Source organism: Delphinapterus leucas, chromosome 6, assembly GCF_059928025.1.
Source record: "Delphinapterus leucas isolate spDelLeu-1000000601 "Yukka" chromosome 6, BTC_Dleu_Yukka2, whole genome shotgun sequence".
Lineage (NCBI taxonomy): Eukaryota > Metazoa > Chordata > Mammalia > Artiodactyla > Monodontidae > Delphinapterus > Delphinapterus leucas.
The window spans coordinates 114,409,223-114,436,277 of record NC_143134.1 but is presented as its reverse complement, the minus strand read 5'-3'; the positions used below and the strand labels follow the sequence as shown (position 1 = coordinate 114,436,277).

The following is a 27,055-nucleotide window of genomic DNA, read 5'->3' as shown; positions in this document are numbered from 1 at the left end:
CTCTTGCGTTTTCTGCTCTTGGTTTTTGAATAATGATATCACTATTCCCTGAAAAACACAAAAAACAAAAACAAGAAATGAGTGCTATAAATGGCTGACATAGTATTTTTTTTAACATCTTTATTGGAGTATAATTGCTTATAGTGGTGTGTTAATTTCTGCTGTATTATAACAAGCTGAATCAGCTATACATATACATATATCCCCATACCTCCTCCCTCTTGCATGTCCCGCCCAGCCGCTCCGTGGCATGTGGGATCCTCCTGGACTGGGGCACAAACCCGTGTCCCCTGCATCAGCAGGCGGACTCTCAACCACTGCGCCACCAGGGAAGCCCCCTGACATAGTATTTTGATCCTCAGTATCTCACCTAAAAGCTCCTCTCTCAAACTCAATATGCAATTATTTTTCTTTGAAACTGCCAACTTTTAAAGGCATTGGTGTAAGGTAAGTTATTCTCCAGGTATAGCCAGAACGTATTAAGTGTACCAGATGTGAGGCTGAACCTTTTTATAGTCTTTCCATTTGACTGTTGAGGGTCAGGGTTTGAAATTGACCTGGGTACGATCTGTGACTGCCTTGAGAAGCTGGTGAGACTCTTGACAGGAATGCGTATCTAGCTCACATTCTGTCCCTAGCACCTAGAAAAGTGTCAGTTGTATAATAGTAGGATGAATGTATTTGTGGACTACATAGTACACAGGCTGTATGTATTTCCTTGACGTGTGCCCACTTTTTTCAGTTAGATAACACTTCTCTTTCTTCTCACCAGGACACTTCCCACCCTTACCCACAATAATTGTCCCTATGCTTCTTTCTTTCTTTCTTCTTTAAATATTTATTTATTTACTTATTTAATACTTAGCTAGCTAGCTGCTCCAGGTCTTGGTTGCGGCACGCGGGATCTAGTTCCCTGACCAGGGATTGAACCCAGGCCCCCTGCCTTGGGAGTGCGGAGTTTTAACCACCAGGGAAGTCCTGGCCCTATGCTTCTTTAACAGTCAGCAGAAAAGATATTGAAATCTCTTCTGTTCACCTTTTTAGGGTTGCTGAGCTCTTGGACTGAAGCACCTTAACACAGGTTAGCTCCAAAAGGGTATTTGTTTTCTCTTCTGTTCATCCTGTCTGGAAATTTGGAGGCTCAGAAAATCCCTAGAGCATCATAGCTGAAAGATAACCTTGCACAGACGTTCCCACAACTTTCTCATTAAGCAGATGAGAAAACTGAGGCCCACAAAGGGCTTACTGTACCTAAGGCTATCCAGCAAGTTAACCCAGTCCCAATCATTGCATCTTTTTTTTTTTTTTAAGGTTAAATAACTCTGGCAGGAAGCGTTCACAAAAAAGCAAAAGTTTTTTTAAATGAGCTTGTGTTGAGGCAGTAATTCCAGATCATAACACTTCTGTTATAAGCCTGTTATGAGCAGCACTTTGCAAATTTGGAGAGATTTCACAAAAGGCCTCATAAATCTTCAGAATTCCAAACCTTTGTCCTAGTCCGAAAAGAAAGTAGTAGCTGCTAGAATTGAATAGATTTCAATTTTTCATCCTTATGGGAGCAAATGCCAGAAGAGTTGCAGTGATTTTTGGGGAGAGATTCTTGGCCCCATTTTCCCTACAACGTATGCATCTGACAGCTGGCCTATCATCCTATTTTTAGACATAATCTGTGGGATTACACAGTGGTTTCTTTTCTTTCAAAGCTCTGCTGCAGAAATGCAAGCTGTGTAGAAAATGGTTTTGCTTTGTAGCAATTTGGAGACTATTTAGTACACACTATATTTAAATTTTTGAATTTAATCAACTAATGTAGACCCCTTTATCCAAATATTTCATCTTAAATTCCACTTCCAGTTACAACTGTATTCTAACAAATTCGGGGGAAATAAATGCTGAAATGCTAGAAATACTAGAAGTGAAAATAAGTTTTTACTTTATGTCATACCACTAATCTTCATTTCCCTTTCTCTGGGTCATAGGAGGAACAATAGACATATTCATTATAGGGTTTTAAAAATAATTTATAACAGCATTCATTAAGCACCTATTGGCATTCATTGAACGCCATCTGTATCCCAGGAGCTGAGCTTGCCTGATATAGTAGTTCATTTATTTTATATGTTACAAAACCCATTAAAGGTTAAGGGATGGTGTCCCTGTTTTGTACGAGAAAGCTGTGAGACTCCAAGCAATTGAGTAACTTGTCAAAAGTATGAAATAGTAGAGCAAGAATTGGAACCCAGATCTGTCTGATCTCAGAATCCGTGTGCTTTCCCCTTTAGTGTGCAGCCTGTACTAGTTTTAAGAAGAAGCTGATTGGTAGAACTGGAATGGCTAAGTTCTGAAAGGTATAATAATTCAGAATATAATTGGGGATTTTATGTAGGTATTTGTACCTAAAATAGACTAAAAAACCATAAAATAGAATTCACATATAGCTATGTGTTTATAAATATTCATTTTGATTTAGAACTATTATTTTGCAGGTTATGTCACTTTTGATTACACGAATGAAAAAATTTAGAAAACGTGGCATACTACTTTAGCATCTCAAATGTTCATCTGGAAAAGGTTCTTGCTTTTAGTTCACAAAATGTTTACAATTTCACAAATGATTAACGAGATCAAGTTGCCCAAAATTTTGGAGGAAAAAAAAATCAGTATCATTGGAGGTTAATCTTACCTGTGCCAATGACTACATTATCTAGAAAAGCCACGCTAAATGATTTAGAACTTGGCTGGCATGACTTTGTTGTTCTTTAGATTGGAATGTCTAAGACACTACAACTACAGTAGTGTTTATCTGACATTGTCCTTAGAAGCAAGACACCTCAAGAAAGTGAGAGGCCTAATAAAACAGGACCTTGATAGCTTTGGGAAATTGACTTGAGAAAGGAAAAAACACTCAAAACTTAGAGTCAGATCCTAGCTCTGACCACTTAAGCATTTGACTACCATTCTGAGCCTCAATTTCTTCACTGATAAAATGGGGTAATGATACCTTCTTACAGAGTTATTCTGAAGTCATGGTTATAAGTGGATTTTTTTTACAATCAAGATGAAGGAGTATGTTTTGAAACTACTGGAGTTGCAACATTTTATCAGTGATGTAATTCCAACAGTAATTATGCTTAAATAACCTGCTGTCACACTTTGTTGCAGGAAAATATCTTCTCATGCAGTTGGTCTACTTGGCCTATTTTAATGTAGTTGAAATGAACCTTGTTTGGCTTAATAGCAAACAATTCTTGTTTCATTGCTTATCATTCTGCCAGTTCCTATCCTTGGTTGGCAGGCTGTGTACAACAATACAAAATGTGAAATTAGTTTTCCCTGTTAAGTGTGTGCATTTGGGGCAGAAAGAATGTGAATTAAGGATGGATCCTGGAAGGCCATCTGAGATGTGAAAAGGGAAGTGCTGCAGGAGACAGACCTCTTTGGCTTGGCTTTGGCTTGACTTATCACTTGGACCTGAGGCTGTCAGCACAAAGAGGATGTGCTGGCTTGTTAAGATTAACAACAAAGACCAAACAGATTCCCCCCACCTCACAAACCATCTTTCCCCCATCTACATTTACAGTTCATTGGGACCACTGCATTTTCTGTTGCTTTCTTTAAAAAAATAAAAACCAAAACCCTCACTCTTGTTTGCCAAGACATTGCAATCTTTGCCAAGACATCCAATCTTTTGCTATAATGATAGTGCTCACATTGACATTGCTGAAAACCCCTCAGCCTGTAGATTTCCAAAGCCTGCTTTACCCAGTGCTTCTTATTTTCTACCTTTTGTGCTTTTTTTGCCATCCCACATCTAGGAATGAGTGGAGGAAGGGAAACAGGTCTGTCATAGTTCATCACCCCTACTTTTTTTTCTTTTTTTAATGTATAAGGGTAGAGACTATTCAGTATGTCTTTCCTACAGTCTGAGATGGGTCGATGGAGTCATTCTGATCCCAACTTTACCACATTCTAGTTGTGTTGGACCTATGCCAAAATTGTCTCATCTTTCAGAGCTCAGTTTGTCATTTGCGGAAATGGGGAACATTGTCTTTGTACTACAGGTATTAAGGTTGAATAAAACAATATATGTGAAACACCCAGTACAGTGCTTACTTAACACATGAGAAGGGTTTAATAAATGTATTCTTTTTTTTTTTTTTAATTTTATTTATTTATGGCTGTGTTGGGTCTTCGTTTCTGTGCGAGGGCTTTCTCTAGTTGTGGCAAGTGCGGGCCACTCTTCATCACGGTGCACGGGCCTCTCACTATCGCGGCCTCTCTTGTTGCGGAGCACAGGCTCCAGATGTGCAGGCTCAGTAATTGTGGCTCACGGGCCTAGTTGCTCTGCGGCATGTGGGATCTTCCCAGACCAGGGCTCGAACCCGTGTCCCCTGCATTGGTAGGCAGATTCTCAACCACTGCGCCACCAGGGAAGCCCATAAATGTTGTATTCTTTTCTTCCAAAAGTATTTTCTAAATAGAACAACATTGATTCTTGCACTTACCTAACAAACATATATTAATCACTGTGTTAATCACTCTTATAAGGATAGCATCTCAATCCTTTGTCTTTAAGCTCCATTTTATTATTGAGGAAAAAAAACCTTTTAAGTTCCAGGCAGCTGGCTTAAAAGTGACTTTTGGAACATATGTAATTTATAAATCAGGATCTGTCATCCTGAAGCAAAAAGAGCTCTGGAGATAAACCTCTGGATTTATTGTATCCATGATGTTTCTGTCCCTTATTATTAGAGCATAGGATGGTCCTTGTGAATCCTAAACAAAACTAAGTCCTAGATATATTAGTCAGGATTCTCCAGAGAAACAGAACCAGTATGGGGTATGTGTGTGTGTTTGTATGTATATGTAGATAGATAACTAAAGATTTATTGTAGGGAATTTGGCTCACATAATTACGGAAGCTTACAAGTCCAGAATCTGCAGGGTGGGCCAGCAGGTTGGAGACCCAGGAAAGTCAGCGCTGCAGTTCCAGTCTGAAGGCTGACAGGCTAGAGACCCAGGAGAGCTGATGTTCCAGTTCAAGTCCAAAGGCAGTCTCCTGGAGATTTATATCTTGCTCAGGGGAGGGCCAGTCTTTTTGTTCTCTTCAGGCCTTCAATAATGTGGATGAGGCCCAAGCACATTATTGAGGGCAATCTGCTGTATTCAGAGTCCACCAATTTAAATGTTAATTTCATTCAATAACACCTTCATGGAAATACCCAGAGTAATATTTGACCAAATGTTTGATCTGATGGCCCAGGCATGTTGACATGTAAAACTAACCATCACACTAAGTTTAATGAAAAACACAAGACTTAGAGATTCTTATCAATATTGGTCATTGCTTTTGTGTCTCTTAATAATAATACAACTGCAGCCCTTTCCAGAGTATTTTCACATGCATTATCTCAGTTGACCTTCACAGAAGCTCTTGTTAGGTTATCAGATATAACTCCACTTGTCTGAATAGAGCACTAGGACTGAGACAGATTATCAGACTTGCCCAAGGTCTCACAGCTAATGAGTGGCAGAGCTACAATTTGTCCAGGTACTTCAAACCTGGACATTTTCCTCTTGGCCATTCTCTCTGCGCTAGCTGGGAAATTCTGGAAATGGTTTTGAGAATCTGGTGGCTTTTCTTCTTGGAACTATCATACTCCTCCTTGGAACCATTTTGTGATAAAAAGTTAACAAAATATATACTGGTGGAACCTAAAGATCTTTTCAAATGATTCTAATGATGCCCTAAGGCAGAAAGGAAGAAAGAAAGAGGGAGGGAGGACGTTGGCAGCAGAAAGAATAATGTCAAAAAGTAATTAGAGCAGGACAAATGGATTGTGCTGCCATGTTCAAGACTGTTATTTCTGTAGGCAGTGAGGAGGAAGGGCACTAATGCAATGTGACGGATTTGGAGCAAAACCCCGGGCACTGCACAAACTGCAGGGACTCAACCAATAGCAAGGCTCAAATCACAAGGTTTGACTGAACAATATTTGATATCTCAAAGAGTTGTTTCATGTTGTTTGGAGAAACTATTGTGTCAGGGGATCTACTTTCTTGATTTTAGTGCTTTTGGGAAACAACCTCATGTTCTTATGTAGGTAGTTGGTGTGTCCTAGGATAACCCATCTCAGCATTTTGTCCCTACACATCTCCAGGCTGGGCCGGGACATGATGCCAACAGGGATTTTGAAGAGAAGATACCTAATATGAAATGAATTGGGGTATTACCTATTTGGAGAGAGAATGAGATAAAAAAGGAGTCTTATCAATATGCAACTTGGTATTAGAAAATCAACCTAGAAAAAGGCAGAAGGTAATACTCTCATCTGTCTGAGGACAGATTTGCTAGCCTAGATAACCTGTATCCATGATCCCACTGCTGCCACCATGTACGAGGAAACTGCCACAACCCTCAAGAAAGATAGAACTTCCATATTTGCCTGGAAGGAAATCTTCACAAGTAGTTCAGCTCTCTCCCCTGTAAGTAACCATACCCTTGAGGTCTTTTACTAATTGCTGCCACTGCTATGGCAGGGTAGTTAAGAGCTTGTGCCTTTAGTACTCAGACATTCCTGGGTTTGTATTTTAGCTTTGCTCTTTATGAGCTGTTTGACCTTGGGCAATTTATCTAACCTAAGACTCAGTGTTTTTATTTCTAAAATTAGGATAATAAGCGTATTTCCAGACTTCTTATGAGATTTTGGTAAGATGATACACATAAAACATGTAGCACTGGTGCCAGGCAGAAAGTCAGGACCCAGTAAGGGTAGAAGAAAAATATGGAGTGGGAGGGTATGTGTGTGGGGCCAGGGAGCTTAAGTTGTCTACCAAACAGGCCTCAGTGGGGGGCTAGACATCTTTAGATCTCTGGTTTAAGCAGAGATAAATGGTTTATCCCTCAAGACCCCATAGTATAGCTGAGGTAGGGCTAAAAAAATTAAACTAGGGTTTCTTTACTTAGTACTCAGGCAGTAGGAAGGGGAAATTAAGACAGAGTGTTATGATTCTAAAAAATTGGGCTCACAAGGTATAGATTATTGCTCTTGGTCATGTGAAGGGACTCACCTTTCATTCGTTCCTCTTGGCTTGCCTGAGCTGCCATCCATCTCTCAGCCCCATCCCTGTTCCCATCCCCACTCTGAAATCCTCTAACAACTCAGAACTGACCAATCAAAGATAGTCTTAATATCCTGCCATCGTATACTTACTTACTTCAGTTCACTTCATTTTGACAATTCTTTTTCTTGTCATGCCAACATCTCTGCAGAGGGCTGACTGCTAAGAGGGGCAAAGAAAATCCTGCCACAACCTGTAGAGACAGACCTTTTATTTGGCAGACTGCAACAGGAAATGTATTTCTGGACCTTTAGAAGTACTCTCTGCCTGGTGTTGGGCTCATAGCCCCCTTGTTAAGATTCTACAGTTATATCACAGTGAATCTTCTGAGGTACTACCCCCAACAACCGTGGATTTATGAACTATTTTCTAAGGTCTGTTTGTGTATGCATAAAATCATGTAAAAATTGAGCCCGCTTGTACATTGTGCCTTGCTTGTTCTGGATCTATGTCTCTATGAGAAGGCCTCAGGAGCCAGAGTTGAGCTCAGGTTTTTTTGTCAGGTTTTCTAGTGCTTTTCTTGGTCTGCCCAGAATTCCAAAACCCTGTTTGTTTGTGGCTTGTGGCTTTTTCCCTGATAGTCTTTACCTTCTGTTAGGTGCCCAAATCCTAAAGAATATAATGTCAGGTGTAAAGACAAAAGTAAATCCCAAATATATTATAATGGTCCAAGATTTATAACTTGCTGATATTATATCTTTTCTAGTTTACCAGTTATCTCTAGGCATTTCTTTTCAGAGACCGTGATTAGGTAAAATAATCTCAGTTGTCAAGGTTTAGTGCAAGGTGTTTTAGTTAACAGTTCAAGGAGTCTTGATCTTTTTAGCTGTGATCAACAGAAAATGCTAAGAAACCTTGACATTTTGCCTGCCCGCGCTTATTTTTCCAATGGGAGTGAGCAATATCAACCACATTATCAACCCTATTTAGTGTGACAGACACAGGATTTTTCACACAGAACCAATTCTTTCCTACTAGGTAGTTCTCTGCACCTAGTCAGTAAGAGAAAGCTGTGGGGAAATTATTGGTTGATCGTACTAGGTTTTCATTGTTTTTGTTTTCTTAGTTCCTTGCCTGATGCTGGGAAAGCCTGTGGTGACTGCAGATGCAGGTGGCCTTTTATATTTTTTAGCAAAATGGTTGCCAAAAAGTAACCATCTGGCAAAAAAAAAAAAGAGAGAGAATCTTCCATATGGCTTATGGTTTGAATTTTGTCTCTTGTTATTTCTCTCCAGTTTTTCTATACAAAACAAAATGCAGGATACATTTAGAATAATGTTCAAATAAAGCCTTTTAAAATATATAATTATTTTTCATAGATGTTAGAATCATATATTGAATCCCAATTGTGTGCTGAGCATTTTACGAGCTACTGAAAAGGAAATATCTTGTTGCTTCTGGGAATTGGTCTGTAATGATCTCACTTTTAGCAGAGTGTATAAGGGGGAAGAAAAGCGTCTTTTACATAAAATTTCTTAAATGCACACTTATTCAAAAAGTTTAAAAAAGTTTTAAAGCCTCTGTCCTTCAGTATTCATCTAAAGTGTGATCACTGTTTGGTGACTATCCCTGGATCTTGCAGGTTTGGCATATTTCTGCTGCCACTTGTATTGAGTTAGTTATGTTTAGGAGCTGGGCTCCAGTTGCTTTACGTGCTGCAGTGGCTATGGGCTAGTTATGTTAACTTCTCTGAACATTATTTTCCTTTTCTCTTCGAAGGGCATGATCCTTACTCTGCCTCACATGATTCTTATGAGGGTCAAATAGGATAATGCATGTGAAAGTCCTTTTCCAAGGGGCAAAGCATTATATGAGCATAGAATAATGCATGGTTTTCAAGGAAATCTTTTTCCAACTTTTTTTTTGTTTCAACAGCTTCATTGAGGCATATTTTACTCTGTGCAATTTAGTGATATCTAGTAAATTTACCCAAGTTGTGTAACCATTACCATAAATCAGTTTTAGAACATTTTCGTCATCCCCGTAAGATCCCTTGTGTCCCTTAACTGTTAGTCCTATTCCTAACTCCTGATCCAGGCAATCCCTAATCTATCTGTCTCTATAGATTTGCCCTTTCTGGACATTTTATCTAAATGGAATCATACAATATGTGTTCTCTGTGTCTTGTTTCTTTCACTTAGCATGATGGTTTGGAGGTTTGTTCATGTCATAGTATATATGAGTAGTTCTGTTTCTGAATAGCATTCCATTATATGGATATACCATACATTTTGTTTAGTCATTTTTGTATAGTTGTTTTGTTTAGTCCACCAGTTGATGGACATTTAGGTTATTTCCAATTTTTTATTATTATGAATAATGCTGCTGTGAACATTCACATACAAGTCTTTGTGTGGACATATTTTCATTTCTCTTGAGTATAAAGATGTATCTTTTAATTATAAAAGTAATACATGCTTGTTCTGAAAAATTCTTTATATATGGAAGTATGAAACTTGGTAAATGAGTCATCTCCCTAATTACACTTTCCAGGGGTGGCGATGGTAATAATAATAATAATCATCTTCTTAGTGTTTTGAGCATTTACTGTATGCCAGGCATTGTTGCCTTACATATTCAGTTCAATTCAGTTATTTCGTATAGCATATATATGAAGTAATCCTTTTAAGTTGATACTGTTTTTCCTTATTTTATGGATGAGAACACTGAAGTTGAAGGACTAAATGTAAAATTGCTTTTCTAGTAAGTGGAAGAGCCAGAATTTGAATTTGGGCATTCTGGTGTATGTTCTTCCAGACTTTCCAAAATATGCAGTTTTTTTTTTTTGTTTTTTTTTTTTTGTGGTACGCGGGCCTCTCACTGTTGTGGCCTCTCCCATTGCGGAGCACAGGCTCCGGACACACAGGCCCAGCGGCCGTGGCTCTCGGGCCCAGCCACTCCGCGGCATGTGGGATCTTCCCGGGCCGGGGCACGAACCCATGTCCCCTGCATCGGCAGGTGGACTCTCAACCACTGCGCCACCAGGGAAGCCCTGCAGTTTTTTAAAACAAAAATTATATACTTATTTTATTCTGTAGCTTGTTTTATTTCACTTAATTTGTCTTACAGATTATTCCATGGTAGGATTTATAGATCTATATCATTATTTTTATGGTTTCATGAATACATATGCCAGGATTTTTTAAAAAAATATTTATTTATTTAGGTTCTACCAGGTCTTAGTTGCACAGGCAGGCACCTTAGTTGTGGCTCACCAGCTCCTTAGTTGTGGCATGTGGGCTCCTTAGTTGTGGCATGTGAACTCTTAGTTGCAGCATGCACGTGGGATCTAGTTCCCTGACCAGGGATCAAACCTGGGCCCCCTTCATTGGGAGTGCAGAGTCTTATCCACTGCGCCACCAGGGAAGCGCCAGAATTTGTTTAATTCGTCTTTTATTAGTAGACATTTGGTTGCTGTTTTTTTTCCTTCTCTATTATGAATAGGGCTGCAGCAAATACCTTTGTATAATACTTTGCTTACTTGTGTTACTTTTTTGGCCTTAAGTCCTAGAAGTGAAATTTCCAAGTGAAAGTGGAAATTTTGGTGCTGTTAAATACCACCCCCCCCCATAGAAGGTGGTAAATAACCCCCTCCAATTCCCTCACCCTTGTAATCAGCATATGAGAGCCTGTTTTTCCAGCCTCATCAATGTTGCATTATTATCTCTGTAATGTGGTTATATGTTATCAATCATATAAACATTCTAGAGAGAAGTTAACATATCAGTGAAGGGCAGTGGTGAATAGTAGTTTAAGTAGTTTCCAGCCTTTTGATAGGTAAGGATTTGGCATTTATCTAGGCTCTCAAGAGCTGCAATATTGGAGTAGCCCAAACTGTAATTCAGATTAATTTAGGTTGACTTACTTGGTTGATGATTTAAAATGAACACTAAGACATTTCAGCCACAGCCATTTCCATTTTCTTAGGCCTGTTCCCTAACTGCTCTGGCCTGCTGGTTACCTTTCACCTCATTGCTGCCTACACTATCCTTGTCTTGCTCCCCAACTCACTTTATTTTTTTTAACATCTTTATTGGAGTATAATTGCTTTACAGTGGTGTGTTAGTTTCTGCTTTATAACAAAGTGAATCAGCTATACATATACATATATCCCCATCTCTTCCCTCTTGCATCTCCCTCCCTCCCACCCTCCCTATCCCACCCCTCTAGGTGGTCACAAAGCACCGAGCTGATCTCCCTGTGTGCATAGGCTGCTTCCCACTAGCTATCGGTTTTACATTTGGTAGTGTATATACGTCCATGTCACTCTCTCACTTTGTCCCAGCTTACCTTTCCCCCTCCCCGTGTCCTCAAGTCTATCCTCTAGTAGGTCTGCGTCTTTACCCCCAACTCACTTTAAAGTGAAGCCAAGAAGAAGGGAGATGAGAACTTGGACATCTGGGATAGATACGTGTGCTTACCATTTCCATTCTTTCCTTCAATGGAAACTGCCAGAGTGAGGCCAACAGCCTAATGCTATCCTTTTGTAGTCTCTCCAGAGGTAAGGCTCTAGTCATTTCTGTTGCTGGCAGAATCCAAGTTGGCATGGTCTCTGTGGCCAGTATATAGCGCTGTATATACCTGTTTAGGGGGAGGTAGCTTTTCCATCCTGGTTCCAGTAAAGGAATCAAGGACACAAGAGTGTTGGATGTTGCTAGTTGTGGATGATCCCCAGTTGTCTTGCAGGAGCCAGAGCTTACCACATCTCTCAGATATTGGGAACCCTGGTTAGAATTTTCCTGTAGATTTTGCCTTTGTCTTCTGACTATCCCTTTCCTCTCCACTCTCCATGCCCGGTGTCTTCATCCCTAGGCCCTGTTAGTCTGGGGGATGCTGCCCTCTGCTGGTGAACTGTAGGATACCCACAGCAGTTTAGATGGATCTCATCACTAGAGGAACTGACAAAGCTATATAGAGCCGGAGTCATGAAGCTCTCTAGTCTCCAGTTTCATGAAACGGTCCTAAGACTTTCTGCTGTGAGAATAATTCATCAATCACTAGAATAGTACAGAGACTTTCATTGTAATATCTGTTGTGGCAAAAGAAAACCTAGGTGTCCAGCACTCGGGATTGTACTTACAGGAGCTAAAATTGGCTGTGTAAAGACAACATAGAAGAATGAAAATATTTATCACAAAACAAAAAAAGCAAGCAGAATATAGCAATTGCAGCCATGGGAAATATTATATTTCTTATGTAGGATAATGGCTAATTTGGAATCCTCAAGACTAGTTGTCAAATCTAGGATGATCTCCTTTGATATTTCATTAATACTGCTAGTAAAACAGTATGCCCAGTGTTTCTTTAGTATTGCTGTATATCTGTATTTTCTCCTGAAACAAATACTTGACATTTGAGTGGCCTGCTACAAACATTTCTATGATGCGTGGTCCTCCCTCAGACCTGATTTCCTAGGACAATAAAGTGGTGCCTTAGGTAGCAACTGACTAAAACAGGTACCCCAGTTGTGACAGGAACTTCCTAGGCAGGCTTTTCACCTGTAGTCTCTTTTATAATATAGGAGGCCACATAGAGTGTGGACATTACTTTGTATGATTTGATGAGAGACTGACTTGCCTCCTTGGTATAGGTCTCTACCTCAAATGATGCCCAGTAGGATGGTGACAACCTACAGGTTATGTTTCTGAGATTTTCTTTTTGTAAAGAACCATAAGGAGGGAAAGGAGCCTTTTGACAAACCACAACTTCTGTTTTCTAAAACTAAGCACCTCATTACATAACATTTGGATGAGAATAAAAAGTATTGACTCATATATCTTGATCCTTTTCATTTAACAAGTAAATTGCTCAGTTTTCAACAGCAGGACTAGAATGAGGCAAATGAGATACCTATAGTACAAAATTTAAGACAACATTCACTCTCAGGGTCGTGCAAGTTCAGGATCAGCCCTGTTTCTCAAGCAATCGCTGTCAGGCCCTTTGCTCCACTCTGAGGAAGACATCATTCCTGATGTGATAGGATAGATTGTTTATTATCCTTTCTCAGTCTAAGCCTGGACTAGAGCCTACGGCCCCTGGGCTCTGGAAGCAGCTGTCTGGTTGAGCAGGTTTTGATCAACCACTTGATTTTTGGCTGTCGGTTTAGCACAGGGGGAGTAGCCCACTAATGACAGCCTGACTAAAATCCAGAATGAGTCTTGCAAAATGACCGAGTAAGGTCTAAAAAGTCTGGTTTCTTATCTCCTTAATCATTTCCCCATTTCTTGGCTTTTCCTATATTGATGAATATTTGAGTTTCTTCCAGCTTTTAAAAATCGTAGCATATTCCAGTGATCATCCTTATATGTATATCTTTGTAAACCGTAAGTATTTCCGTAAGATAGAGGTGTAAAAGAGGGATCTTTGGGTCAAAAAGTGTGCACAGTTTAAATGTTGATAGATACTATAAGCTGTATTTAAGCTGTGTATCAACTATCAACATTGTATAAGCACACTCATTTTCTCAAGCCTTTTCCAGCACTGAAATATTCTCAGCATTTTAAACTTTTTGGCAATTTGATGGATAAGAAATAGTACTTAATCCGTATTTGTCGGATTTCTTTTATGTTTATAAATACTGTGTGTGTGTGTGTGTGTGTGTGTGTGTATGTATGTTTGGGTGTCTTTGCCTTTCAGAAGTTAGACATTTATGTAAACGCAAATACAATCGTCTTTTCCTTAATGATGTCTGGGTTTTATGTTATGTAGACTTTCCCTCCCCGCAATAGTAAAGAAATACATTATTCTCATTTTTTATTCTAATGATTTTCCAGTTCATTTTTTGTGTATGTGATTAGTTCTTTTATAGCTCATGAAATTTCTGTTTCATGAGCTGTCAACACATTTTACTGCCAAAGGAAAAATAATGAATTTTTAATTCAGAAAGATCATAAAAACGAAATCAATATGCCCTTTTGGTAATGATTACTTTGGGATTATAGACTTGGGACCAGGGTGCTGTTCTCTTCTCCCTTCTGCTCCAATTATATTTGTCCTTTTCTTAACAATTTTTTTTTAAGTACATGTTATTTTTACTAAAAATAATAACTGTTTGACACTTCTGTTTATAAAATGTTTCCACACTTCTATACTTCCACACTTCCACAGTTCTAATTGGTTCCTCAGAACACTTTTCAGCTAGGACACTTTTCAGTTAGGACAGGTATAATTATCCCCATTTTATGGGTGAAGAAATTAAGATTATATAAGTAATAAGTGATGGAGATTTTTCTGGCTCCAATTATTCTAGCTGTGGCTCTTTTTAGTTATCCAAATTCCAAGAACATTTGACTGTTAACGTATAATCATTCTTCTGTTGTTCATCTCTTTAAAAAAGATTTGTGGCTCAGCATCTGCTTGCAAACTTTTGCATCCTCCTGAAATAAACAAAAACAATATGCCTCACAAATGTTTCTTAGGTGCTTTGTGGGAGGACAGAGAGAGCTGGAAGGTTGGGATAACTAGAAGTTAATGAAATAGTGCTTTCATGAAGTTGGAATAAATATTGTGTTGCTGCTTGCCTGATAACCTTTTACAGTTTCCAGCGTCAGGCCTTTGTAGAATTCTCCATATATACATTTAGAATTTTAAAGGAGCTGGGTGAGTCTTTAATAGACCAGGATTTCACCTCCAGTTCTGTACCTGGCTCCCATTCCAGAACCCCAACTATATGCCTGTCACCAACTGCCTCTCTGAGGTCTATCATGCATTTTCCTTTTGCTGAGTGTTGATTTTCTTTCTTTATTTTTTTTAAGATTTTTTATTTTGATGTGGGCCATTTTTTTAAAAGTCTTTATTGATTTGTTACAATATTGCTTCTGTTTTTTGTTTTGAATTTTTGACTGGGAGGCATGTGGGATCTTAACTCCCTGATCAAGGATCAAACCTGTACCCCCTGCATTGGAAGGCGAAGTCTTAACCACTGGACCGCCAGGGAAGTCCCTGAGTGTTGATTTTCATACCACTGTGACTCTTATAGTGAAGTACTTACTGTAAAAAGTACCCTACCCATTTTCTTTTTGTTTAATTTCTCATTTTAGTAGGTCATTAAAATAATGGCACTGCAGTGTCTTAGCCTGGAAAGTTATCAAATTCGTTTTACACTGCATTTATCTGAGAATTCTCAATGTTATATGATAAAGGATCTAAGTTTCCCAACTTTGTAATAACTTGATCTGAACAGAGATGTTCAATGGAATTCACATATCTTATTTGTGTGAAAGGTGAACTTCACCAAGACTGAGAAAACACCATTAAAAGGGCAATATCAGACTTCAAATTAATAATTATTTCATTAGTACCAAAAGGTCAAGTAAGATTGTACAGAGTTGTTTTCCAGGAATATGCTCAAAAGGATTGCTTTAATGCATTTGGGTGTCTCTTGCAAAGAAGACATGGTGAATGGGAAGGTTGGCTTTGGGCAGAGTTGTAGAGGCTTGAAAAATATCCAAGAAGAAAAGGAGAATTTCATTGTGGTGACCAGTTCATTTAAGAGGGATTATGATATTGTTATCTTTACAGTCATTTTTGTGCCAATTTGCAAAGGGGAATTCTGCTTATAGTGGTGGATTTTGTCCAAGTCAAGATGAACTGAGGCAAAGTTTTAGGATCTGCTCTCTCCAGCTGTTGGATTTATCTCTTTGGCTCCTCTTCTTTTTTTTATTTTTAATTAATTAATTAATGTTTGGCTGCATTGGGTCTTCGTTGCTGTGCGCGGGCTTTCTCTAGTTGTGGCTTGCAGGGGCTACTCTTCCTTGCGGTGCGCGGGCTTCTCATGGTGGTGGCTTTTCTTGTTGCAGAGCATGGGCTCTAGGCATGTGGGCTTCAATAGTTGTGGCACACGGGCTCAGTATTTGTGGCTTGTGGGCTCTAGAGCACAGGCTCAGTAGTTGTGGCTCATGGGCTTAGTTGCTCCGTGGCACATGGGATCTTCCCAGACCAGGGCTTGAACCCGTGTCCCCGGCATTGGCAGGCGGATTCTTAACCATTGCGCCACCAGGTAAGCCCTGGCTCCTCTTGACTTTATAATCCATATCTCATCCCACAAACCAACCATCACAACCTGTCTTAGAGTCTATCCTGTATGAATTGAATATGGCAATAGGTAACTTGAGAAAACAATCAGTGCTTTTAGGAGAATACCTGAAGGCCAGTTGTCAGGGATATATGAATACTAATCAGGATTTCAGGAAATATATTCTCTAATCTTGAACATTTTTCACTCTGGCTGGTGAGAACGAGAGCTATTCCTGGCTCTTGTGAGCCCTGAAAATAATTTCCCCTATTCCTTTTGGGTGGTTCTTTCCCTAGCCTTGGGTAGTTTCCTCGTACGTGTACAGTCATCCATCCTCAGCTGAAGACTCAGGAGAACCCTTTGCACACCTCAGTCATGCTCTCTCCATGTGGCGCTATCTTTTCCAGCCCTCTGCCCTGTTAGTTCCAGCCACGCTAGCCTCCTGGACTCCCAACTCCAAATCCTCAGCTCGAGAAGACTTGTTCGGCTCTACCTGAGCTCTCCCTGTGCTCCCTCCTGGAAACTCTCTGGGCAGTTAGGTGGGATATTCATAGGGCTTTCCTTGTTTCCAGGAATCACTGTCCTTTGCTGCCTAAAATCAATACATGAAAATCATTATTTTATATACTTTGTCCAGTTCCAGTCTTCTCTAGTCAGGAGGCCAAATCTGGTTGCCATTACTCCATCTTGGCCAGAGGCAAGATCCATTTGCAACTTTTATGTACTTTTAAATGTACTTAAGTTTTCATAAAAGGGATCAAACCAATCTCTTTTCATTCACAGCATGTTATGGACTTCTTTACATGCCAATACATAAAAGATTTACCTCATTTTTATAATAGTTACATATATCTTACAGCTTTATTAGATTGCAAAATTTGTTATTTATTTAGCTATTATATACAGTACTACAGTGAATACTTTCTCATTCCTGCACAAGTATATCTGTAGGATACTTTTCTAGAAGTGGAATTACTAGGTTAAAAAATGATATGTGCATTTTAAAGGATAGGCTTGGTTTTGATACATAATGCCGAAAGTGATCTCTCAAAATGTTGTACCAACTTATATAATGAGTGTGTGATGGAAGATGCTAAAAAAAAAAATCACCTAAACTACTTCTTTGCATTAACACTGATAGGATACATGGAGGAGCTCGCTTTCTCTATAGGACAGGAGTTATCATTGGAATTGGGTAATTTCTAAGGATATGATTTCTTGGCAGTCAAATTTTTTTTTTTTTTTTTGCGGTACGCGGGCCTCTCACTGTTGTGGCCTCTCCCGTTGCGGAGCACAGGCTCCGGACGCGCAGGCTCAGCAGCCATGGCTCACGGGCCCAGCCGCTCCGCGGCATGTGGGATCTTCCCACACCGGGGCGCGAACCCGCATCCCCTGCATCGGCAGGCGGACTCTCAACCACTGCGCCACCAGGGAAGCCCCGTAAATTCTTACATTGATGTGAAATTTGAAACTGATCCATCTGCTAACCCAGTTAAGGTAACTCAGAAGAGAGGAGTTTACTAATGCATAATGTTCATATATGACTGCCTCTACCCACAGCCCTGATACTATTCCCTTTGGCTGGAGTGCCATTTAAGTCCTGCAGAGATGCTAGTGTTTTGGTCCAAGCAGCATTACCAAGAGAAGATGCTTGGCAAATCCCAGGAAAGCATTTCTTGGAAGTCTTTGGTGTCTCTTCAGGCTTAGAAGTGGTTCTTTCTCTGATTTCTGTACTGGTTTGTCCTCATACAGCTGAGTCCAGGGTGAGGTCATTGGAGGCTCTGCATAATTCACTACTTTTGCTCCAAATGAAGGTTGACTCCTTGGAATCTGGATGGACTCTGAGAGGGGGGCAGGAGAAAGAAGTGATTCAGTTTACCAAATGGAAATTCTTCCTTTTTTACCTAACATCTGGTTTTAATTCCTTGTTTAGCTTTATTTGGAAATCTTATCAAAAAGCAAAAGTCTCTGTGATTAGCTGAACAATACAGCTGCACAACTCAGCTATCACTCTCTCCAGGAAGCCCTTCCAGACTTTCAGTTCAGTTCATCAAATAATCAAATATATACTAAGCACCAAGAACACAGTGATAAGCTGCTTCCACCCCAGCTAAAACAAGCACATTTCTTCTGAGCACACCTTATATTTTGCCCCCCTTCTAAGACATATATATCATTCTTTCCCACTGGCTTGAGTTCCTCAAGGACAGAATCTTCACTCATTTGTCTCAATGCGGTCACCTCTAGCTTGGCATAGAACAGGAATTGCTCAGTGTTGAACTGCTCAGAATGCTTAATTCTTTGTCTCTAATTCTGGACTAAAGAAGGGAGAATGGTCTTTTTAAAAAATCACTTTATTGAGATATGATTGACATACAAAAAAACTGTACCTATTTAATGTATAAAACTTGATGAGTTTAGAGACAAGTATATACCTGTAAAACCATCTAATTTCAGGCTGCCTCTTATTTTAGTTAGCTGTTTCTTTAGAATTATGGATTCATCAAACATGAATCAAGTACAGTGGGCCCTCTGTATTTGCAGATTCCACATCTGTGGATTCAACCAATCATGGATCCAAAAATTTTTTAAATTCCAGAAAGTTCCAAAAAACAAAACTTGAATTTGCTGTATACCAGGAACTATTTACATAGCACTTACATTGTATTTTGTATTATAAGTAATCTACAGATGATTTGAAGTATACAAGAGGATGTGCATAGGTTATATGCAAATACTGTGCCATTTTATGTGAGGGACTTGAGCATCTGTGGATTTTGGTATCCATGGAGGTCCTGGAACCAATCCCCTGTCGATACCTAGGGACTACTGTACCCATTTTGTGCTAGGTTTTGTGGTAGGTGCCAGGAATACAAAGATGAATCACATCACGTCCCTATTCTTGGAATACTCACAGACCCATGGGCAGGTAGGCATCCAACGGGATGGAACTGTAGAAATTCATAGGATTGGAACCCTTAGGGCAGGTAAGAATTGGAGATTTCTTGGAAGATATAATGTCTGAGTTAGCTGAGAATTAAATAATTCATGGAAACTAGCCAGGCAGAAGGAACAGTACATGCAAAGGCACATTTGGGAAACTGTAAATAGCACGGTTTGTTGACAGCACTGGGAATATGAGAAGGGAAAATGGAGAGGTTGACAAGAGGCTTGATCAGGAAGGCTCTTGTAAGCTTGGGAAGGTGCTTTATTCTGAAAGAATTGACAAATTTTAAATGGGAGTATATGGTTTTATTTGAGTTTTAGAAAGCAGCCAGAGTGGAGAATGGATTTGGGAGGGGGGAAGGTAGAAAGGTGGAAAAAAATAGGAGCTAACAAGAGAGACCTATAAGGAGGCTCTTGAAATAAGCCAGATGAGAGATAATGGTGGCCAAGAACAGGATACTGGAGACGAAAATAAATGTATGGGTTCAGGAAGATCTGTTTGTTTTGCTTTATATTATTAGATTTTATGCGTACATAGAAATACGTAAAGTGGTACAATGAACCCACGTACACAGCCTCAACAATAATCATCATCCAGTGGCTAATCCTATCCCACCCATATCTTTACCCCCCCCCACGTTATTTGAAGCAAATCTCAGGTATCATTTCATCCATAAATATTCCAGTATGTATCTCTAGAAGATTTTTTTTTTTAATCTATAGATTTCTCCTCCATCTCTTTTTCCCTCTCATTTAAGAGATTGGGTGATTTGTCTTGTTGAATTTACCACAGCCCAGATTTTGCCGATTACATCCTTCTGACGTAGATGAATGTGTTTTTCTGAACTCTGTAGCTCTTTAATTTTAGTATTTGGATCTGGAGGCATGATCACCTTCAGATTCAACTTTCTGGGCAAGAATTCTTCATGGGGATGTTGAATTCTTCCATCAGAAAATATATATACCATCTTGTTGTCTCTTTTTGTTAATGTTAGTAGCTGTTGATGATCAGTATCTAGGAGCCATTATAGTAACATTCTAATTCCAGTATTTCTTGTTCACTCATTGGCTGGAATGTTTCTATAAAGAGAAAATTTTCCACTGCTGTTGATTACCCTGTTCTGTATTTCATTTAGAAAAGGCAGGGCAAATACTTGATTCTTTCCCTTTTTAGTATTTAATAATTTCCAATATGCTGTGTTAGTTCCCTAGCATCCTTCAATGGTGACAGATTTTTTAGAGTCATTATTAACTCATGGATTTAAACATTTGTGTTTCAGTTAATTGTAATTATTTTTTAAAAGGATATTCTAATTGTCTCATCTATGGTTAGAGAGTGGCTGATTCAGCAGCTTTTGAGGAGATAGGAAAGATAGGAATGATGATAGGTTTTGAATTTAGGTGGGTTAAAGGGGAGAAAGGAGTTAAGGAGAGTCCCAGGTTTTTGGCTTGGGTGGTTGAGGCTGTTCACTGAAACAGCTGAGAAAGAGGAGCAGGTTTTAAAGCGTGGACATGTCTGGACATGTCTGAGGTGCTTATGATAGATGCATCTTTGTGGAGATGCCCAGGAGGCAGTTGGATATCAAGATGTGAAGCTCAGGGGAGCAATCCATGACTCCAGGACCTAGGATAGGGCTCAGTTGCTATGTGTAGTTCACTCATATGATTATGTATATTATATCTTGTTTGATAAAAATCAGTCCCTTTGCCAGCTGAAGCCAGGCTGTACCCCAACGTAAGATTATTAAGCCACTATTGCTTTCTCTTTTCTTTGTGCTTATCGTCAGTGAGTCAGGTTCAATCTCTAGTAGAGTAGGAAGGACAGAATTGGTTGTAGGTAGGTTTGCCACTAGGCCGGTTTACAACCGGTCCTGTTGGTTTTCCGATTTATTACACCCAGTCCCTCAGTTAGAGGAGAGCTCTGTGTATGGGTAGGATTTACTGTAGTTGGAATTGAGGCTGGGTGAACTGGTTTTGGCTTTGCAGAAATGGCTTAGGGCAATCTTTTTGTGAGTATTTGTATTCCTAAAGGATTTTCTTTCCCTCCCCCATGATCCTGCTCTCTGAAGCAACTCCTTTCCTTTCTTCCTCTAGTCAACAAATATTCATTTAGCACATGCTTTGTGTCAGGCACTGGGGATACAATGGTGAACAAGAATAGGGGGCACAGTCCCTGCCTTCATATAGCTTGGAGTCTAGTGGCAGATATATGTATATATTATATATGTTAATCAGAAGATCATCAGCAATGTATGATTCCATACTAATACAGGAACTCAGTAAATAGGACATATTGGTCAGAAATCTTTTATTACCAGTGCTGGGTCTTCATTATTGGAAGATTCAGTGTCAGGTAGGTTTACAAATGAGGAAAAGTATATATATATATAACAAAGGGCCTGACACATAGTGACTCTGAAATGGAGTTTGTCTAGGGGAAAAAAAACCTCCTCTGAAGTAAGATGGAAGAGTTAGAAAATGTGAAAATGAAAGTAGACTATGAATGCACCATTAAGTTTATTATTTATTTTTATTATTATTTTTAATATATTTATTTATTTATTTATTTTGGGCTGCATTGGGTCTTCATTGCTGCGCGCAGGCTTTCTCTAGTTGCAGCGAGCGGGGGCTACTCTTTGTTGCGGTGCGTGGGCTTCTCATTGCGGTGGCTTCTCTGTTGTGGAGAACTGGCTCCAGGCGCGGGGCTTCAGTAGTTGTGGCACATGGGCTCAGTAGTTGTGGCTCACAGGCTCTAGAGTGCAGTTGTAGCGCACGGGCTTAATTGCTCTGCGGCATGTGGGATCTTCCTGGACCAGGGCTCAAACCATTGTCCCCTGCATTGGCAGGCGGATTCTTAACCACTGTGTCACCAGGGAAGTCCCACCATTAAGTTTAATTTTTTAAAAAATGCATACCACCCACTCACCTACACAACACATATACCAAAAGCCTTCTAATTGCTTTAGCATATTATGAATGCCTGCTCTGTGATATATGCTAAACCCAAGGCTGTGCTCTGAAATTACCAAAGCTTGACTCTTTGAGGTTATATTCAGACTAATAAGGAAGGCAGAACTGTAAAATAAAAACAGTAGGTGGCTTGTGTTATCATGATGTATTTTAGGGATCCAGGCAGCATGGGAGAAGGGTGTGGTTTGACTCTGTCTGATTTGATGCCTGGGAGGATAGAGTCTTAGAATACCTCACAGTGGAGGTGATATTTAAATTGAGTCCAGAAAGATGAGTAAGTGCTAGTGGAAGCTATAAGGAAGTAGTGGGAAGAGTTATTCCAGGTAGATGTTATAGCTTAGCATATTTGCACTACAGGTGAGTCAGTATGGCAGGAGTGATGGGTATTTATAGGGAATAGTGATAAATGAAGCTGGAGAGATCAGCAGGGGCTGGATTGTAAAGGGGATTGGGATTGTGGACCTTTATACTATAGGTGCCTGAGAGCCATTGACTAGACACAGATCATGCCACAGTTATTGGGAGTTTTTATCTTGTACACCTTTGTCCAGAGTCCTCAGTTATACAGCAGTGAGTTACTTGTAGGCAGAAACCTCTTCTTGTGTCATCTTTTTTTTCCCTCTCAGTCAGGCAAATAGATGGGTAGACAAATGAAACAACAGTGAGAAGTCAGGGCCTAGGCCAGAGTCTATCCAGAAACTACTGAGTTTCAAGTGGTTTTCCTTTTTAGGGTCACCAAAGGAGGAAGGCTCTCTGTCCATTTGCCCTGCCCCCAAGTCTTCCTTTTTACTGCGGTGATCTTTTTTACTTCATTTGCACATGTTGCTTAACAGCACTTTGAGCTGTTGATATATTCAGAGCTGCAATATTTTATTTTCATTCATCTCTGGACTTAATTGTGAAGAAGATAGACAGGTAAGGGTGCCATATGGGATGAATAAGTCCCAACTCGTTCAGACTTCTCAGGAGACAGAATAGTTGGCTGTGTTTATACATTGTATGTCTGTTTCTTTTCTTTTTCTCTTCATTCAAAAGGGGCTGATTTATTCATACTATAATCTGATACTTTAAAAATCCACGTACAAGATCTTGACTGGAGAATTATGGAGATGTTTTAAAGGAGGGTTCACTCTTTCCAGGTCTTAAATACCCTACTCATATTTAAATTTACTTGATTGTCTCAAAAATGTCTTTTTACAGTTGATTTGTTCAAATCACAGTCCAAGCAAGGTACATACTTTGCATCTGCTTGTTATATGTAAGGCTATTCTTTTTGTTTTTTTAATTTATTTATTATTTATTTTTGGCTGTGTCGGGTCTTAGTTGCGGTGCACAAGCTCTTCGTTGCAGCGCGCGGGCTTCTCTCTAGTTGTGGCATACAGGCTCCAGGGCGTATGGGCTCTGTAGTTGTGGCGTGTGGGGTCCAGAGTGCGTGGGCTCTGTAGTTGGCTGCACATGGGCTCTCTAGTTGAGGCGCGCGAGCTCAGTAGTTGTGGCGTGCGGGCTTAGTTGCCCTGTGGCATGTGGGATCTTAGTTCCCTGATCAACCCAGCGTCCCCTGTGTTGTAAGGTAGATTCTTTACCACTGGACCACCAGGGAAGTCCCTATAAGGGTATTCTTAAATCACACCCTGGAGTCTTTTTTTCCATTGCCAATCATGTTACTCTTCTGCATACAGGTTTAATTCCTGACTTTATATCATAGGCATTAAAAAGTCTTTTGTGATCCTTATTCCTTCACGTCCTGAAATACCTTTCCTACCTGTTTACATGTTGAACACCAAGGTTCAGCTCCCTTTCTGTGGCATGCCACTCCAATCTAATGAATTTTCCTTCATCTGTTTCCTTAACTCATAACATCATGTTGTCATTTATCTGTTTAGTTGTTTGCAGTACAAGTGGGTTAATGTGGAGTGGGGGGAAATGAGGCTGGAGAGAGGTCAGCAGATGGTGAGCACCTCTAAGGTGAGGATCACATAATATTCATTTCTGTCACTTCAGTCAGCATAGTGCCTAGCTCATAGGAGACACTCAGTGAATGTTTGTAGAATTGGATGAAAAACCCTAGTTTCTAAAATATTTTTGGTTTGTAGCTCTGAGTTATTTTTTGTTTGTCTTTTCCTGAACTATGGACTGCCCTTTCCAACTCCAGAAACAGATGGCAAAACTGGAAATCATATCTAAGTATGTTCTTTGTTGCTCCTGTTCTTTTTCTGAACTCAGGAGCTTTGCTTGTTAGTCTCAGGTAATGTGGACTTCATTTGACTGTGTTTCATTATTCCTGTTTAGTTGAATTAAACTCCTGTCCTTGCCATAAGGAATGTATGCATCAAGGATCTGACAGATGAGAACAAGAGACCTTGGGCTTTTGGGTTTTGTGGTTTGCAAGGTTTAAAAAGGAATTTTAAATATTTTCCGCATAATTCTGTTTTTCTGAAATGGATAGATTTTCTAACTAGTCCCCCTCCAATCAGTGGTCACATGGCTTTCACTTTGCATCAGACTATCATTGAAACTTCTTAAAGGCAAATAAGGCTGAAATGATTCCAGTGATTGTGTAGCCACTAGAATCGCTATCATTTGTTTTACTTTGAAGGACTAAACATAATACATCTTGATTACCCCCTTCAGCTTCAGAATCTGCAGTCTTCTTTGAAAGTTGCCATTTGAATAAACAAACATGGAAATGATGTTGAATAGTAATATCTAAAAAGAGGCTTTGTTGTTTCCTGTCCAAGATAATGTGGCATAATGGAGGAGATGAGGGACTAGGATATTTGGATTTCTTCTCTCAGTTGGTCTGATGACTCTTGCTTTTTCCTTTCTTTGGGCCTCAGTTTCCCCATCTTTAAAATGAAAGTGGAACCAGTTTCTTGCAAGGTTAATAACTAAGGTTCTGCCATTCATAATTTGGACTCAACTTTTGAATTCTATTAGATATTCAGTATGCAAATGTCACAGGTGTTGGTTGGATGTAGAAGTTTGTTCATCAACTTTTTTCTACATTACAAAACTAGTATTAGCAAGTAGAAAATGTTGCTTTCTTACCTTCTTTTCTCCCCTTCCCACTCATAAATTCCATGAATCCTTTTAATCTTTTTAAATGATTTTTCTTCTCTGCCGTTGTTTTTAACAATCTTATTGGGAGCCCTGTTTAGATTTAGAGTTTGTCTTTTGCATTCACATGGTCACTGAGGTGCATGTTCATGTGCTCTGCCCCTTCCTCCTAGTAGAACCTATAAAGGGCTCTCAAAAAACTGTGGGACTTTGGATACTGAAGAAATATGACTCTATATCCAAAGACAAAGACTTACCTGTCTTAAACTATGTTAAAGATTTGTTCTCAGGCTTATGGGTACATCAAGGATTATTACTAAGACCCACCCTTTAAAATCAAGAGTGCTGCCTCAGTCTTGATACTTGGACCTTGACCAATAGCTCCCCATTTTATATTTTCCTCCAAAGGTTGGTACAGTAAAGCAAAGAGGCTTACTATACTTTATTAATCTCTTGTCTGGGTGGGAATAGGATGGGAACGCTTGTTGATGTGTTTGTGTTGGAGTGAGGTGTGTGATGCCAGTGGCAGAAAATTTATTTTTAGGCAGACAAATTATAGCCTTTTCTCCTCCTGGAAATCATTGGTCACTTTCCCTTTAGGCCATACTTTGTAAGATGACCTTAATGCTCTCTCTTTTGGTTGGGAAAGCCCTCTAGTAACAGTGGTAGCAATATTTGCCATTCAGTTATATGGCTGCCAGTGACAGATTCCACTCCCACTCCTTTTTTATGGACTACTGCTGTAAGATGTGCCTGACCTTTAAATTATTCCCAAGGCTAGCCTAGAGATTAAAGGAGATTTCATAGGATGAAACACTTTGCACAGTTAAAAAACACTTATCCCTGGCAGTTGGTCTCTCTTTGGATCATCCCACCTTCTCAGTGGAACTTGCCCTGATATTGTGTTCTGATATCTGAATGGAGAGCTGAATGTTTGACATCATGTGTCATTAGCATATGGCTCAGATTTGCCAGCCTCTGCAGCTCTGTGGCGGTGTTTGAACATACTCACACACCCAGGGTGACGTGCACTGGTATGGTTCACAAATCAAGGAGGCATGGCATAATGATTGCTTAAGATCTTAGGAGTTTTAAAGGAATGAAGCAAGAAGCTTACTTTAAAGATTTAAGCTCTTGGCTGGGGGCGGGGGATGAAAATTCTAACCTTTGCTTTCCAAAAGAATATTGCAGACCTAGTTCCCTTTCTCCACATTATTTCAAACTAGTGTGTATAACCACAGCATGAAAATTAAGGGCCAGAGTTAAAGCGAACACTGCAAATAACTCAGCTTCACATTTTAATTTTCTCAGAAGAATTTGCCTTGTCAGTGTTTATTATAATGACAAAAAGCAGGGGATCCCACTCCTACCCCACCAACACATGCATAACACGGAGTCTTTGTTTTTTCTTTTCCTTGTGCCAAAGGTTTTAACTGTAAACTTTCTAATCCAGATTATAAAAGAATATAATATAAAATAGCTCTTGAAAGAAAGGAGAGAAAAAAATCCTACATACTAGAACTCTTTTAAATTAAATGAAAACCAGGTCCTTCTAAAATGCTGCCTTTTAAGTTTAGGATCTCAGCTTTAAAAAAAGACCGGTGGAGTATTTCCTATTAAATGTTCCCATAACAGTTTTCAGAGAGTCATGGTAGGCAGTATTGTTAACTAAAGAAAATAAGTCTATCAGTTCCACTTAGATAACCTTTGGAAATAAACGAACTCCATACACGTTGTGACCTTAGCGCCTGAACTTTCTAATCACATGACTGGCTTGTAAACTGACCTGTGAGGATGACTGTTGTAGTACAGGCTAAGAGAGAGAAATTGGCCAAGTGTCGGAAGGGTGATCATCAAGCTGGACTTGTCTTGTAATCTCTGTTTCTTCATGGCTGCAATAGAACTTCTCAACAGACTCCGAGAAGCATGAAATGGAGACATGGGAAG

At 39.6% G+C, this 27,055-nt stretch overlaps 1 protein-coding gene across 4 annotated transcripts in view; it reads left to right on the top strand.

Annotated features, from left to right (window-relative positions):
- Positions 1-27,055, top strand: part of NR6A1 (nuclear receptor subfamily 6 group A member 1) — a 206,910-nt gene that overhangs the window by 112,481 nt on the left and 67,374 nt on the right. Inside the window, exon 1 of one of the 4 annotated variants that reach the window (XM_022578767.2) lies at positions 1-27,055. This exon is cut by the window's left edge and continues 2,882 nt beyond it. The exons of the other annotated variants lie outside the window; for them this stretch is intronic. Coding sequence (XP_022434475.2) covers positions 27,040-27,055 — 16 coding nt within the window. The 5' untranslated portion in view covers positions 1-27,039. 4 annotated transcript variants of the gene reach the window in all.